General features: G+C 51.3%; 1 protein-coding gene across 1 annotated transcript in view; it reads left to right on the top strand.

The window, feature by feature from the left end:
- The window catches only part of ATP13A1 (ATPase 13A1), a 186,602-nt gene that overhangs the window by 94,590 nt on the left and 74,676 nt on the right, over positions 1-17,336 (top strand). Inside the window, exons 11-17 of the mRNA XM_075346481.1 lie at positions 2,067-2,204; positions 2,291-2,411; positions 6,480-6,637; positions 6,724-6,899; positions 7,637-7,747; positions 9,768-9,893; positions 10,041-10,152. Of these exons, the coding sequence (XP_075202596.1) occupies positions 2,067-2,204; positions 2,291-2,411; positions 6,480-6,637; positions 6,724-6,899; positions 7,637-7,747; positions 9,768-9,893; positions 10,041-10,152 (942 nt within the window). The remainder of the gene's footprint in view (positions 1-2,066; positions 2,205-2,290; positions 2,412-6,479; positions 6,638-6,723; positions 6,900-7,636; positions 7,748-9,767; positions 9,894-10,040; positions 10,153-17,336) is intronic.

Below are 17,336 nucleotides of genomic sequence, written 5' to 3' on the forward strand. Positions count from 1 at the left end.
TGCAGGGTGCCGGGGCGAGAGGCCAATCTGTGGGGGGGGCGGAGCCTGGGCGAGCGGCTGGCCAATCCGTGTGGGGGCGCAGCCTGGGCGAGCGGCCAATCTGTGTGGGGGGGCGGGGCCATGGCGAGCCCAGCGGCCAATCAGCTTTGTGTCACCGTAAGGACACAATTTTGGAGCATGACAGACAGACAGACAGACAGAATAAGGCAATTATATATATATATATATATATATATATATATATATATATATATATATATATATCTAATTACACACACACACACTAATATATATATAATCTGTGTATATATATATATATATATATATATATATATAAATATATTACACACACACACTAATATATATATATAATGTGTAATATATGTGTATATATATACACACACACACACACATATATATATATTAGTGTGTGTGTGTGTGTGTGTATATATATATATATATATATATATATATATATATATATATATATATATACTATATGGTTTAAAGGGTAATAAAGACAAAAAAATAACTCCCTGTATATGGAAAATCGAGATAAAAAAAAAACACATCTTGTGTACTGCCGCATCCGCAAAAGTCCGATCTATTAAAATATAAAATTGACCAGAACAGTAACTGCATTAATTACAACTAAAAAAAAAAACAACCCACACAAGCACGCACGCATACGCTCATATTATGCTCACCTTACCTTCCGTTCCATCGCCAGTCTCCTGGGACTTGCTGTTCTCTGGTACGGGGCCGGGCTGTGTATTGGGTTACCATAATGACGAGGGAGGAACTTCCGCTGCCAGAGCGCTGACGTCAAAGGCAGAGCCGCTTGCCTCTGATTGGCCAGCGCGCTGCCTTTGAGTAGCGGTGACAGAGGAAGCTGCTGCTTAGTCGCTGTGGTTGCCAATGCACAGCCTATACCGGCGAACTACAGGACCCAGGAGGCCGGCAATGGAACGGAAGGTACACACATTATGCTCACCTTACCTTCCATTCCATCGCCGGCCTCCTGGATCTTGTAGTTCATCGCGAGGATTCCTCCCACGTCATGATGTACCGGGGAACTACAAGAACCATGAGGTCGGTGATGGAACGGAAGGTAAGGTGAGCATAATACTGTATGTGTGTGCGTGCGTGTGTGTTTGTGTGTGTTTGTGTGGACTGCAAGAACGGGTTAGAGCGCAGTGGATGTGCGGAACCGGAAGTGTGTGCGGTGAATATTTTGCTTGTACAGCAAAGCTTTCTCGTAAACAGAGTTACAAATTTACAGAAAGCTTTGCTTGTTAAGCGAAATTCTCGTTAACTGGGTTACTCGTTAAGCGAGGTACCACTGTATATGTATTAAGTTTATCATCACTGTAATCACACTGACCTGTAGAATCAAATTGTCTGATCTTTTGTTGTTTTCACTGCATAATGACTGCTGTAAGGCTATGTGCAGATGCTGCAGATTTGGTACAGAAATCTTCATGAAAAGCACACCCAAAAAAAAACTGCATGCAATTTTGGTGCATTTTTTATATTTATTTCTTGCAAGCGTTTTTTTCAGAAAGTCAATGGCTGGAAGGGCCAAAAAATGCAGTTAAAAAAAAAACCTACAACTGACATGCTGCTGATTTTCTTTTCTGCACCAAAATCTGCATAAAAAAATGCATAACAAAAGAATTGAGGGGTTTTTATATAGATTTTTTGGGGGGTTTTTTTCACGATTTTAAGCCCATTTTTGTTTCTAAATCTTTCATGTTAAAATGAATAGTGTCAATCAAAAACAGAACTCTTCCCACTAAACAAAGCTATATAAATGGAAACCTAAAAAAAAAAAAAATAGTTTTGGCTCTTGTAAGAAAGGGAGGGGAAAAAAAATGAAAGTGCAAAATAAAAAAATGGCGCTGTGGGAGGGGAGGGAATGAGGCTGAGCTGTGATACCAGAGGGGACCGATTTCTGTAAAGTGTCTTTTACATGGAGAACTTTCTGTGTAGGTGTAAATGCCTCCACGTTGATGCTTTTTTCTGGTTCGGATCTCGGCGCTGACTCCTGTCATCTCTATTTTCAGGTACGAAGGATCCCAGCCGGAATCGCTACAAGCTGTTCCTGGAGTGCACGCTAATCCTGACCTCAGTTGTTCCTCCTGAGCTCCCTATAGAGCTCTCCCTGGCAGTAAATACCTCACTGATTGCCCTGGCCAAGCTGTGTGAGTGCCCGCTGTAGTGCCACCATATTGCTAAGCAGATGCATTAGTCCCCACTCACTCACTCACATAACCTCTGATCGTTTCAGACGTGTACTGTACCGAGCCCTTCCGAATCCCTTTTGCTGGCAAGGTGGAAATCTGCTGCTTCGACAAGACTGGGACGTTGACCAGCGACAGTCTGGTGGTGCGAGGGGTGGCCGGACTCAAGTAAGTTCTCGGGGTAGTCCGCGAAACTAACCGGCGCATTCAACCAGAAAAAAATGACCTGTCTTAAAACTTTGGGTTGTGCCATACCTCTGTTATTCCTCCTGGAAGTATGTATATGAAAGGCTTAGAGTCACACAACCTAACATTGCAGGTGGTAAGTAATGATAGAAAATGGGTTTGTGTTGCCACACGTTAAGGCTGCTTTACACGTGTCAATGTGTCGTGCGATTGCATGTGCGATCGCACCCGCCCCCATCGTTGTGCGGCACGGGCAATTTGTTGCCCGTGTCGCACAAAGTCGCTAACCCCCGTCATACGTACTTACCTTCCAAGCGACCTCGCTGTGGGCGGCGAACATCCACTTCCTTGAGGGGAAGGGACGTTCGGCGTCACACATCGGCCCCCCAGTAGGGGCGGAGATGGGCGGGATGTAACATCCCGCCCACCTCTTTCCTTCCGCATTGCCGGCGGGATGCAGGTAAGCTGTGTTCGTCGTCCGCGTTGTGTCACACGGAGCGATGTGTGGTGCCTCAGGGACGACGAACAACCTGCATCCAGGAATTGACCGAGATTTAGAAAATGAACGACGTGTCAACGATGAATGAGAAGGATGAGAATTTCTGCTCGTTCACCGTTGCACGTAGCTGTCACACGCTACGATATGTCAAACGATGCCGGATGTGCATCACTATCGACATGACCCCCGACAACATATCGTTAGATATATCGTAGCGTGTAACGTGCCCTTTAGGTTGCAGAAATCCAACCCTGATAGATTTCTCTGACGCCTCATTGGGGGACACAGGACCCTGGGTGTTATGCTGCCTATCCATAGGAGGACACTAAGTAGATGCAAAAGCATAGCTCCTCCTCTGCAGTATACACCCCCTGGCCGTGCCAGGCAACCTCAGTTTTAGCTTAGTGTCTGTAGGAGGCACTTCCTTTCAAGGTTTGTTATTTTTTGAGGGCGACGGTTTCCTTTTGGGACCGATCTCCCACTACCATCAACGGGCGGGAACGTGGAGTGTCGCCTCCACGTACCCCCTCCTGCGACGCTGGATCCTGGGCTGGACGACGGGTTCCACAGACACCGATTTTCCAAAGCCCAGGGTAAAGGCCTGTGCCCCTATAGCCCAATTCCTCAGCCCCTCTTTGCAGGCTCTGAGTTGAATATGGCACCAATTCCTCAGCCCCTCTTTGCAGGCTCTGAGTTGAATATGGCACCAATTCCTCAGCCCCTCTTTGCAGGCTCTGAGTTGAATATGGCACCGGTGTGGCCGGACACAGCAAGCTGACTCTGCTATTTTCACTGCCTCGACTGAAGCCGTGTTTTAAGGTGAGATCCCCCCTGACTGGTTTCCCAGACAAAGGGAGAAAAGACGCTGCAGGGAAGGCTCCCAGGACATTTACATTATTTATTATGAGAAAGTCCCTTGCTGAGAGCCCCAAGGATCCTGCACACACAGTGTTAACTTTTCTCTAGCTTGCTGGCTGGAGGAGGGGGGAAGTCACTCCTGGTTGCAGAAAGTCCTGCAGATAATTTCCCGGTGGCAGGGGGAGGGCCCAGGGCTCAGAGACTCACGCTGTTTATTTGCTCTGTTTATTTGCTCTAGCAGAAAAGCCGGCTGATAACCACCAGTGACAAGCTGTGTGCTGACTGGAGGTAGAGGGAGGAAAACTATCAGACGCTCCCTTCCCGCCGTTTTTTTACTACCCACAGCGGGGGGGGCACACTGACTTAATCTTCGCGCTCTTTTAGCACTAAGCCCCCCCCCCACACGGGCGCAATAAGCCCCGCCCCCCCTCCTTCCCAGGAAAGCGTGCGAAGATCTCCATAGAGCTTAATCCTTCCTGAGGGCAGGGCCATCGGCTGATTCTGGTAAGGTGCTGCTCACTGTAGCTCTGCTGAGCATTGCTCCCCCTCCTGGCATACTCCTATTAGGAACATGCAGAATTCTAAGGGCACTAAGAGTGCTAAGGCCCACGTAGTCTATTATTCAGCCTGCACTGCCTGCCACGCTGAGCTACCACGTAAACACACCTCTTCTCTCTGTGAGTCCTGTGCCCCTATAGCCCCCCAAGACCCCCCCTGCCTCCACCTTCAGCCCGGAGCCTAGGGCCCCCAGCCCACCGGAATGGGCACAGTTTCTGTCCCAATCCATGGAAAAACTCACAGAACCTGGTGCTGGCTATGCAATGTCGTCCTCCACACCCTTCTGGGTCCCTGGACGGAACGCAGCCTGAGGATACCCCTATGGAGGATCCTTCTGAGGTAATCTGGGCACATGCTTCACCGGTTGCAGGGATCAGGAAAAGAGCACACGACCGGGTGTCTCCAGCGGGCTCTCCCTCGGGAGCACACAGGGCAGGCTCTCCCACACGCTCCACGGCTTCTGAAGAGCTGGAGGAGGGAGAATGCTATTTATCCCAGGAGGATTCCTTGGTTTCATCACCCCCAGATGATCAAACTGCAATAGACTCCCTTATAGCAGCAATCAACCAAACTCTGCATGTGGAGGATCCCCCATCCACTACCACTGACCATGTGGTCTCCTTTAAGGAAACCCCAAAAGGTTTTCGCTGATCACCCAGAGTTTCAGGATATCCTCACAAAGCAAAGGGAGAAGCCTGACAGGCGCTTCGGTAACCGAAAACTCATGGAGCCCCGGTACCCTTTTGCCTCACCTGCCCCTAAGGGCTGGGCCGATCCGCCCTCGGTCGACCCCCCCCCGGTCTCCCGCCTTACCACAAAGACGCTCCTGTTTTTACCCGATGCTTCCTCCATCAAGGACCCGACAGACAGAGAGGTGGAGCGACTCGCCTGCTCTGCTTTTGAGGCTGCGGGTTCCTCCCTTTCGCCCTCCTTTGCCGCTGTGTGGGTCGCAAAGGCGATCTCGGTCTGGGCAGAATTCCTTAACACTTCGCTTGAGGAATCCCAGTTCACTCATACCTTCACAGAGGTAACAGTTCAAATTGCCGCTGCGGCGGAGTACTTCATGCAGGCCTCCATGGACGCTGCTACCTGCGCAGCGTTTGCCGCCTCAAATACCATAGCCATCCGTAGAGCTCTCTGGCTCCGACAATGGCGAGCGGACTCCGCCTCCAAGAAGTCTCTCACGGGCCTTCCCTTTTTTCCAGACCAATTGTTTGGCGAACGTCTGGACAAGCTCATTTCTGACGCCACGTGAGGAAAGAATACCTCCCTCCCCCAGCTGAAGTCCAGGACGTCCTTCACCAGACGTCCACAGTCCTCGTTCCGCTCCTTTTGGAACTCATTTGGTTGGTCGACATCCCGTGCTGTCCCCGCCACCAGCCGCGGACTACGCAGGGACCGACCTTCTCAGCTCTCCCCGAAAACCACTTTGTCATGGCAGCCTAGATCGAAACAGTCCAGGACTAGGGAGACTCGGCCACGACGTTTTCCCCCCTCATGACTCTTTCGGCGCCCCGGAAGACACACTCATTGTAGGAGGTGGACTGCGGCTCTTTCATCACATCTGGGCTGCCGCCTCAGAAGACAAATGGGTGTGAGACCTTGTGTATTCCGGTTACCACATAGAATTTCGGACCCGAGTCGGTTCTTTCTCTCAAACCCCCCAAAGAATCGACAATCTTATTTATCATCATTAATTGAGGGATGCCATAATCCTTTGTAGCAAAGACCACAACTCGCTCATTATTTCCCTTCTCAGTGCAGCTTCTACACACCAACATGTTTTTTCTAAACCTTGGCAACGTTATTTACCTATTCTTTATGTAAGCTATAATGCTATGTCCTAGGCACGGTATCCTGTATGGAGTGGCATCAGGAGTTCGGCCCACACCATACCTGGCAGATGTCGGCTGTGGTATATAGCCATTATCTGCCCCGTACTGGACTGAAAAAATAATGGAAAAAAAGGAACGTTGAAAATAAAGTTTGGAGTGTTGCAAGAAGTGAGGGTAAAAAAGAAATGGGAAAAATAAAAATTAGCAGCGGAAAGGGGCCAATGAGGAATAGCGTCTGGAGCCGTGTCGCCTTCCTTGGCTGTTGGGATGTGATGGATGCCATATGTTCTCTCCCCACAGAGATGGAAAGGACATAACACCCATCTCCGACATCCCTATCGACACGCACAGAGTGGTGGCCACATGTCACTCCCTGGTGCAGCTGGATGACGGCACGTTGGTGGGGGATCCTCTAGAGAAGGCCATGCTCACCGCCGTGGACTGGGCCCTCACCAAAGGTAAGAGCGTCCATTGTATTGGAGGTGTTTAAAGAATGTTTTGGTTTTTTTCCTCTTGTACTAAGTCACTTTGCACCAACCAACAGATGAGAAGGTTTTCCCTCGAGGCATTAAAACCCAAGGCCTGAAAATACACCAGCGATTCCACTTTGCCAGCTCGCTGAAGCGCATGTCCGTGCTGGCCTCATATGAGCGGCCCGGCACCACCGATCTGTGCTGTGTGGCCACGGTGAAGGGAGCGCCTGAGACCCTGCACAAGATGGTGAGTCCTAAGAAAACTAAGGAACTACAAGAAATTAATGGAGTCTTTGCAGTTAGAGAAAACGGGTGTCCCATCAATATCTCCTGCTCTCCAGAAGATTAATGGGGTCTTTGCAGTTAGACTCCCCCATAGGTTATAGCATGAGGTATTGATGGGACACCCCTTTTTTCTTATCGTTTCATTGGGGGACGCCGAAGACCATGGGTGTGTGCTGCTGCCACTAGGGGGCTGACACTATGCAAAAAAAGTTATCTTCTCCTTAGCAGGGTGATGTCACAGCTCTCCTCCTCCTCCTCCTGACAGCTTGTAGAGTTTTATGCTTTTTTATGCTGTGGGCTGTGAAGTGGCTGACTAGTCGGCAGTAGACCCAAAATGAAGTAGAAATGTTTCCATGGGCTGTGGTCGCCCTGGGACCCTCACCCATCCTGGTAATGGGGCTCCAGGGTACCCCCTTTGAATAAATTAACAGTCCCAGATTTACACCACCGTTCTATTCCTTGTGTTTGGGACCACCATGTATGGAAAATGACAGCCCTCCGCCATCTCCACCTGTCCCATAGACAATGGAGCAGTGATAAGCATGCAGGACCATCACATCATTCAATAGGAGGCGCTCCAGAGCCCCGGCCCTAGAATCTGTTGCACCCACGGGAATCAGGAAGTTGTTGTCGTGGATAACTGATAACATGTACTTGTGGTCTCTGGTGTAGTCAATAAGCCACTGTTGTTTTTTTCAGTTCTCTCATTGTCCGGAGTATTATAACCAAGTGCACACGGAAATCTCCAGAGAAGGGGCCCGGGTGCTCGCCCTGGGGTACAAAGAACTGGGGCACCTCAGTCATCAGCAGGTAACCGCACAATGCACATGTGAATGCTGCGAAAACGTGTATTACATACAGCTGAGTCTATCACACTAAATACATTGTATGGAGAAAAGTATGTGCACCCTCCACATTACCCTACAGGAGATTTTCTGACTTTCCATTCTGTATCCATAAACATTAGTATGGAGCTGACCCCTCTGTGCTCCATATTATATTTCCATTTTTCTCCAAGATTTTGGAGGTGTCTGATGGGAATTTTGAGCATTTTTGAGGTCCGATCCTGTTGGAGGAGAGGGTTCACAATCTCCGGTCTAATTTATCCTAAACGTGTTGGATGCGGCTGAGGTCCGGGCTCTGTGCAGCCATTCATGTTCTTCCACCACGCTTGTGCACTGAGCACCATCATGGGGAACAAAAAAAGGACCTGCCCCAAACTGTTCTCACAAAGCTGGAAGCTACAATGTCTTGTGCTGAAAAATGTAAGATTTCCCTTAGCACGACCCCTGATAACATCCACATACTGTACTGTTATCCTCCACCAAACTGTAAAGCAGTCACAATGCAATCAGGGGATAACGTTCTCCTTCACCATACAGCATTGTGCTTGGTGATGTACGGTTCGGCATTGTGCTTGGTAATGTACGGCTCAGCATTATGCTTGGCGATGTACGGCTCGGCATTGTGCTTGGTGATGTACGGCTCTGCATTGTACTTGGTGATGTATGGCTCGGCATTGTGCTTGGTGATGTACGGCTCGGCATTGTGCTTGGTGATGTAGGGCTCGGCATTGTACTTGGTGATGTATAGGTCGACATTGTGCTTGGTGATGTATAGGTCGGCATTGTGCTTGGTTATGTATGGCTCGGCATTGTGCTTGGTTATGTATGGCTTGGCATTGTGCTTGGTGATGTACAGCTCTGCATTGTACTTGGTGATGTACGGCTCGGCATTGTGCTTGGTGATGTATAGGTCGGCATTGTGCTTGGTGATGTATAGGTCGGCATTGTGCTTGGTTATGTATGGCTCGGCATTGTGCTTGGTGATGTACAGCTCTGCATTGTACTTGGTGATGTACGGCTCGGCATTGTGCTTGGTGATGTATAGGTCGGCATTGTGCTTGGTGATGTATAGGTCGGCATTGTGCTTGGTTATGTATGGCTCGGCATTGTGCTTGGTGATGTACAGCTCTGCATTGTACTTGGTGATGTACTGCTCGGCATTGTGCTTGGTAATGTATAGGTCGGCATTGTGGTTGGGGATGTACTGTTCGGCATTGTGCTTGGCGATGTCCGGCTCTGCATTGTACTTGGCGATGTCCGGCTCTGCATTGTACTTGGTGATGTCCGGCTCTACATTGTACTTGGTGATTTACGGCTGCAGCTGCTCAGCCATTAAGCTCCCAGCAGGCGCACTGTTTGTGCTAATGTTACTAGAGGAGGTCTGGACTCTGCAGTCATGGGGTCAGTAAAACGGTGGTGACTTTTCTGTCCTCTGCTCCTCAGCACTCGGCCCCCCCGCTCTGTAATGTTACAGGGTCTCCACCTCGTGGCTCAGTTGCTGCGGTTCCTTTTTTTTTTCTCAGTAACATCACTCACCTGTGATGGGGGAAGACTCAGGAGGAAGAAATGTCATGAACGGACTTGTTAGCCAACTGCACTGGTATCCGTGAGATCTGCACCACCGGCCATTCTGTTACATGGTAGTAAAGACAGATGGCATGGCGGGAGGTCAAATGTTATACCCTGGGGGCTGGAGGTTATACAGTATATGTGGGGGCGGGGCTGGAGGTTATACACTGGGGTAAGAGGCCGGATGTTATGTCCCGGGGATGAGGGACCGAATGTTTTACACCCAGGGCGAGGTTCGATGTTCTACATCAGTGGAGCTAAATTCGATGATTATGACTGGCGGATCAGTACTCCTCTCCATATAGTGTAGGTTTAATGGGACCTTACTGCTTCGTCCTATTGGCATATTGACTTCTAGTTATATAGGATCCCTGACAAATATAATGGATCCACTTTCCCTTCATCACTTCTTTTAGATTCGTGAAATCAAGAGGGAGACCCTGGAGTGTGATCTGAGGTTTGCCGGCTTCATTGTGGTGTCCTGCCCTCTAAAAGCCGACTCCAAAGCCGTCATCAAAGAGATCCAGACCGCATCGCACCATGTAAGTCACAAGTGGCGGTGGGTGGTTTCTGGGGGAGCGTGATTTCTAGGGATGATTTCTTAGGTGATATGTTCCTCCACTCGTGAGCACACCACACACTGTAAACACTGAGCTGACTGACGGTAACGCAGGTCTCCATCGTTGTAGGTTGTGATGATAACTGGAGACAACCCTCTCACCGCCTGCCATGTGGCGCAGGAGCTGAGCTTCATCGTGAAGGAGGACACCTTAATCCTCCAACCTGGTAATGATGCCAAAGGTCAGTACCACATCGGGAATTACGGGAATTACATATGTTACGCCCTATTACTCGGGAAGGGAGGGCACTATAAGAACTTTATGTTCCATTCTTCAGATTAGACTGCACCTTTAATATAACCCTTTTTTCAGCAGAAAAACAGCAGTACGTTGGATATGGGAGTATGAAGCAGGCTCAGGAGCTGAGCTCGCTTCAAACAAGGCAAGCGCCAGCTGCATTATACAGCCAGCACTTGTCTGTAATGTAACAACTTAAATGCTGCTGTCTGAAGACTGTAGTTTAGAGTACAAGTGATCGAAGTGCTGAAATGGAAACTCGTCCCCTCAGAAAGGGGTTACATGATTAAAAAACCTGGGGAGATTGTCTCCTTTATGATGACATTGCTCTACAGGGGGCAGGAAAAGTTTGAGGGGTGCACTGTGTTGCCAACTGTAATAACTTGGCTCACTTTCTTTATCGTTCCTATGGGAGACCCAGACAATGGGTGTATAGCTTCTGCCTCCGGAGGACACACAAAGTACTACACTAAAAAGTGTAGCTCCTCCCTCTGAGCATATACACCCCCTGGATAACCAGATCTAGCCAGTTCATTGCTTTGTGTTCAGGAGGCATACATCCACACATGCATTCTCATCTGATTTTTCATTTTTGGAAAGTTTTTGAAGAAAAGCGGGTCCAAGCCTGGACTCCCGGCATGTCCCTTCTCACCCCACTGTGTCGGCGGTGTTGTTAAGGTTGATTCCAAGGCTGGAGCCTTACATGCCGCGCTCCTTCACCATCCCTCGGGCTCTGGCTTGAAGTGGGAGCCAGCACGGTTCTCCTTGCTTTGCAGGAGACCGGTCTCCATCCGCAGCCCTTCAGGATCCTGCTGGACGGAGCACTCATCCCCAGGGACTTGGAACCCTGCGTCTCAGCAAGCTAAGTACCTGAGACATTTATATTCGGGGGATCCCGGTACTTTATTATGGTGGGAGAGTGTGCTGTGTAACTTTTCTGACATTTCCGGCCGGTTCTCTGGTTGTCGCCTGAGAACCGCGCCAATGGTGCCTGCGCGCCGGCCGCATCGCTTAAATTTAGGCCCCGGCTTCGCCGGAGGCCTACTTTCGATTTCACTGCCCTCGCATGTCAATCATTCAGAGGGACAGTGCGGCTCCGCCCAGCGGCCGTTCGGCACAGGGGAGGGACACTCCTCTCTGAGTACATGTCCCCTCTCCTGTAAGTCTCCTTGGCCCTCCAGATCCCGCTCTCAGAGCAGGTCCCGCCCCCTCTCCTCGCTCCGGCGCCATTTTCTCAGCGTTTTTCTCTGGATCAGCGCTGGCTGCAGCATCCCTGCTAAGCTGCTTGGGGGTCCGGGCTGTGGGATCTGGAGGGCACACAAACGGTCTGGTAAGCCACAACCTCCGGTTGTGGACCTTCTTATATACTCTCTGGGGGTCATTCTGGCTCAGAGCCCCCACGTCAGCAGCATGTCTCACACGAGGAGCAAGGCTGCAAGGCTGTACTCAATATGCACTGCATGTAAGCTCGTGCTGCCTGAACCGAGCACATATCCACATTGTGATGCCTGCTCTAACCTGACAATGCCTCAGCCTGGAATCGCACCCACAGTGGTCCCTCCGGCTGCTCCGGCTCCGGTGGCTGAACCCCCGGCTTGGGTAGAATCCTTCTCTAGGTCAATCTCCCAGTCTTTTGCCGACTCCATGGGACAGCTGTCCCGGACTTTGCTGAACATGCATCAGCCCCCTTCTCAGGGCGTCTCTGCTGCTAGGGCTCTCTCAGCGGAGCTCACAGAGGATTCTTCATCTGGTCCCAGACCCCGTCCTCCTAAAAGGAGACGCAGGGTCCCCTCTCCTTCCTCGTCCCGCGGCTCTGATTCAAGAGCTGACTCCATACCTGCTCCATCTGTCCGTAGAGGTGCCGTGGCATCTTCCGGACCGTCCAGACCTTCTCTCACAAGGTCCGTTTTTCCGCCAGAATTCTGCGGCTCTCAGATTGACGGCGTGGCTCTTGGGTCCTGGATCTTGACGGCTTCTGGTATTCCTCCTGAAGTCATCTCCACTATGACTCGGGCTCAGAAGTCTTCCTCGGCCAAAATCTATCACAGGACCTGGAGAATTTTCCTGTCCTGGTGTCGCTCTTCCGGCCATGCTCCTTGGCCTTTTTCCTTGCCGACCCTTCTGTCCTTTCTACAGTCCGGTCTGCAGCTAGGACTATCCCTCAATTCCCTCAAGGGACAAGTCTCGGCTCTGTCAGTGTTGTTCCAGCGGCGTATCGCCCGGCTGGCTCAGGTGCTCACCTTCATGCAGGGCGGGTCTCACATCATTCCGCCTTACCGGCGGCCCTTGGATCCCTGGGACCTCAATCTGGTCCTCACGGCCTTGCAGAAACCCCCCCTTTGAGCCTCTTAGGGAGGTTTCTTTGTCTCGTCTTTCACAGAAGGTGGTCTTTCTAGTGGCCATAACTTCCCTCAGGAGAGTCTCTGATTTAGCTGCGCTCTCTTCGGAGTCACCTTTTTTGGTTTTTCATCAAGACAAGATGGTTCTCTGTCCGACTCCGGACTTTCTCCCTAAGGTGGTTTCTCCTTTCCACCTTAACCAGGACATTTCCCTGCCTTCCTTTTGTCCGGCTCCTGTTCATCGCTTTGAAAAAGCGTTGCATACTCTGGATCTGGTGCGGGCGCTCCGGATCTATGTGTCTCGCACCGCTGTTCTTAGGCGGTGCACCTCTCTTTTTGTGCTAACCACAGGTCGGCGTAAGGGCCTCTCGGCTTCTAAGCCGACCTTAGCTCGTTGGATTAGGTCGGCCATTTCCGATGCCTACCAGTGTACTCAGGTGCCTCCCCCGCCGGGGATCAAGGCACACTCGGCCAGGGCTGTCGGTGCCTCTTGGGCTTTCAGGCACCAGGCTACGGCTCAGCAGGTCTGTCAGGCTGCCACTTGGTCTAGTCTGCACACCTTTTCAAAGCACTACCAAGTGCATGCTCATGCTTCGGCAGATGCGAGCTTGGGCAGACGCATCCTTCAGGCGGCTGTCGCCCATTTGTGAAGTTAGGCTCCGCCTACTTCTCAGTTTTCTGTTTATTCCCACCCATGGACTGCTTTGAGACGTCCCAATGTCTGGGTCTCCCATAGGAACGATAAAGAAAAAGAGAATTTTGTTTACTTACCGTAAATTCTTTTTCTTCATCGTTCCTTATGGGAGACCCAGACCATGGGTGTATAGCTACTGCCTCCGGAGGACACACAAAGTTACTACACTCAAAACGTGTAGCTCCTCCCTCCTAGCATATACACCCCCTGCTAGCCAGTCCTAGCCAGTTTTCAAGCTTTGTGTCAGGAGGATCACACACACACATGCATCCTTTTTTGATTTTTCATTTTTTCTAAAGATTTGGAAGAAAAGCGGGTCCACTGGACCCCCGGCATGTCCCTTCACACTCCCCTGGCGGCAGTGCTGTTAAGGTTGACTTCAGGGCAGAAATCCCTTCATGCCGCGCTCCTTCACCATCCCTTATGGGCTCTGGCTTGAAGTTAGAGCCAACACGGTTCTCACTGCCTTGCAGGAGACCGGCCTCCATCCGCAGCCCTTTGGCAGGACCCTGCTGGACGGAGCACTGGACCCCCACCCCACCAGGGATTGGACCCTGCGTCTCAAAGCTAAGTATAGAGACGTTGTTCAAGGGTCCTTCTACAATGTGGATTATTGAGGGGACAGTGATTTATGTTGATAATGCTGCTTTTTACAGTTTTTCCGGCCGGTTTCTCAGTTTTTACTGAGTACCGCGCCGATGATGCCTGATTTTCGGCCGCATGGTATAACTCTAGGCCCCGGCTTCAGCCGCGGCCTAGTTTCGTCTCGTTCCCCTGCATGTCAGTCATGCAGGGGGACGCTGCAGCGCCGCCCAACCGCCGCTCTGCACAGGGGAGGACACTCCTTGTTGAGGAGATGTTTCCCTCCCCTGTACATGCCTTAGCCCTCCGATTCCCGCTCCTAGGTTAACCCCCGCCCTCCCCCCTCACTCTAGCGCCATTTTCTCAGCGTTCTTAGTACGCTGATCGGCGCTGGCTGCTCTGCAGCAGAGGGAGTGGATATATGGCTGGGGGTCCAGGCTTGGAACCTGAGGGGGCACTCACAGTAGCGGCCTGATAAGTCACAACCTCTGGTTGTGCACTTTTATACACGATCACGGCATTCTGAGGGAGTTAATTCTTTATTATAGAACCTCCTCAGCAGCATTTCTCACACTAGGAGCAAAGCTCCAAGGCTGTATTCTACATGTTCTGCATGTAAACTCATATTGCCTGAATCGGCACGGACTCACACTGTAATGGTCCTTATGTGGTGCCTCTGCCTGGAGTCTCCCCAGGCTGACCCCTGTCTTGGGTATTCTAGACATTCTAGAAATAGCCCCACTCCTCTGCAGCATGTCTCACAGAGCGAGGCTGCGGGCTGTTTTTAGTATCCACTGCTGGTTGTCTCGTACGGCTGTACCGAGCTCATAACCACTGTGGCCCCTCAGCTTGGAGGCTCATTCAGGGTCCCTCCAGCTGCTCCGGTCGATGGCTGACCCCTGGGGGAATCTTTTTTCCAGGGGTCGGCCTGTCCCGGCATCTGCTGAGCATGCAGCCCCCTTATCAGGGCGCTTTCTGCTCGGTCAGCAAAGCTCTCAGACCCCGTCCTCCTGACAGGGAGACGTAGGGTCCCCTGTCCTCCCCGTCCCGCAGCTCCGATTACGGGCTGACTCATTGGACGAGGAGGATGTCACGGACGCTACTTTAGGTACTTTGATCCGTCCCTAGGTGACGCGGATGCGACTGATTGGATTGCGTCCATTATACTTGTATTGGACCTCCATCCGCCTGTATCAGGGGAGTATTCCCCGCTGGCAGTAAGGCATCAGTATACCTTTAACAAGACGAGGAGTGTGTTCCTTAACCACTCCAGTTTTCAGGCGTCCAAGCCCACAGCCTGTCCTGCTGATCCCACAACGGGGTTCTGCTGCCTGTCTCCCCCTCCCATCAGAGGTGGTCAAGGAGTGTACTCATTTGCCCAGGGTGGCCACTCCGGTGTCTAGACTTTCAGCCCGGATAGTTGTATCAGTGGCTGACGGCACCTCTATAAGGATCCCACGGTACATTAATTTTGTACTGGACCTCAATCCGCCGGAGTTACCTTATCTAGGTGAACACAACGTGTGTTCCTTAACCACTCCGGTTTTCAGGTCCCTGTGACCAGCCCAGGGTCCGCTCTGACAGCGCTTCCCATGAAGCGTGATTCTGAGGACTGTGTTTCCCCTGTCCACCAATAGTGGTCAAGAAGTGGGCTCATTCACCTCAGGTGGCTCTGCCCGGACCGTTATGTCAGTGGCTGATGGCTCCTCAGAGGAGATGCATTCCCTCACAGGGACCCTATGCCCAAAACGGTTGCCTGAACTTCCAGACTTCGGTCTTTTCATCCTCTGCCTAGGTCTGCCATGCTGGACACCGCACGGCGGTGGTCTTGGCTACTTTCCTCGCTGTCCGCAGGCTCCTGTGGCTTCGGAAATGGAGGGCAGATGCCTCTATAGAGTTTCCTTGCTGGGCTTCTCTTTGGTGGAGACCAGTCTCTTCGGAACCGAGTGGATGAAATTCAGGAAGCTCTTGGCGGGGAGAGTTCTTCCTTGCCACAAAACCTAAACCAGGGAACCTGTCCAGGGCAGGAATCAGTTGAGGTTTCGGTGGTTTCCGTTCCTCCATCTGATCGTCCTCTAGCTCGGCCCAGGTTCATAGAACCAATTGGCGTGAAGCTGCGTCTTCAGAAGACCGCAGGAGATGCTGCCATTTAGTCAGCTTCCTCCGAGCTATCTAGCCACGCCAACCTCCTCCTAGTCGGTGGCAGGCTCTCTCCACTTGGCGACGTATGATTCTAACACGTCTCCGTTCAGTGGGGGCGGGATTATATCTCCCATGGCCACAACATGGAGTTCTGTCCACCCGCCAAACAGATTTTTTCTGTTATCTCCTCCCGGCTCCAAGGCCGCCGCCTTCTCATAAGCCGTGGCATTTCTTGCAGGCCAATGGGGTAATTGTACCGAATCCCGACTGGGAACGGTCCTGAGATTTTTGTTTTAAATCTATTTCTAGTCCCCGAAGAGGGCGGTGCCTTCCGACCTGGATCTTTAGCTTTTCAAGCATGGTCAGGTGTGGCGTTTTCACATGGAGTCTCGGTCTTGTTCCGTGTGTTTTTTTCACCGGATCAATCAAGAACCCAAGGAGATTCCCTCGCAGCCTTCGGCATCAGAGATGCTTTTCTGCAACGGTCAATCGCAGTTTCACACCAGCGTTGACTGCGTTTTGCCATCAGAGTGGTCCAATTCGTGGCTCTTCCCTTGGGGTTGGCCACGGCCCCTCGAGTATTCTCATTAGGGCTGCTGTGATTAGGGTCCTGCACCCCTAGGGATTGACAGTGATCGTTTGCCCTAGACGGCCTTCTTCTCAGGCCTTCATCCAGTGCAGACTCTTAGCAGAGTACTTCGCTTACTCTCGCCACTCCAACCTATTCGGGTGGCTTGTCATTCTGTTCAAGTCCACTCTGACTTCGAACCAGAGGCTCTCAAGGACGCAATTCGAGACTGTCGGCTCTTGTGAAGCCGCTCTTAGTCGATAAGTAGTCCCTCCGCTGGCGGTCGACGTCGTTCTATCAGACACCAAATACAGGTGCTGGTCAGACGGTGGCGTCAATGGAAGCGATTCCTTGCCCAGTTTCTCCTGTGCCCTCTGAGACTGGATGTTGTCCGCTGTACACGCGAACTTCCTCCTTCCACGGGGTGGTGGCTTTGCCACTGACCTGGGGCTCGTTTTCAGGGGTGGTTTCGACCACTCTGTCTCAGGGACGCTCCGTCTTGGCCCCGTCCCAGGTGATTCTCACCAGGGTGCTGGTCTTTCCGCCTTGGGAGCATTATATCTCCACCGCGGAGCGCAGGGCGCTTGGACTCTGTCCAAATCAGCCCTCTAGATCAATGGGCTAGAAATCGGAGCTGCATTCTAGCTCTCTAAGCCTTCACCATTTGTTGGCGGCTAGGCACATTCGAGTTCAGTCGGATAACGTTACAGCGTTTTCCTACATCAATTTCCAGATCGGGACACTCAGCCGCCTGGCAATCTTGGTCAACATTCTTCACTGGACAAGGGACTCCTAGTCCACCG

Source organism: Anomaloglossus baeobatrachus, chromosome 4 (assembly GCF_048569485.1).
Source record: "Anomaloglossus baeobatrachus isolate aAnoBae1 chromosome 4, aAnoBae1.hap1, whole genome shotgun sequence".
NCBI classification, from domain to species: Eukaryota; Metazoa; Chordata; class Amphibia; order Anura; family Aromobatidae; genus Anomaloglossus; species Anomaloglossus baeobatrachus.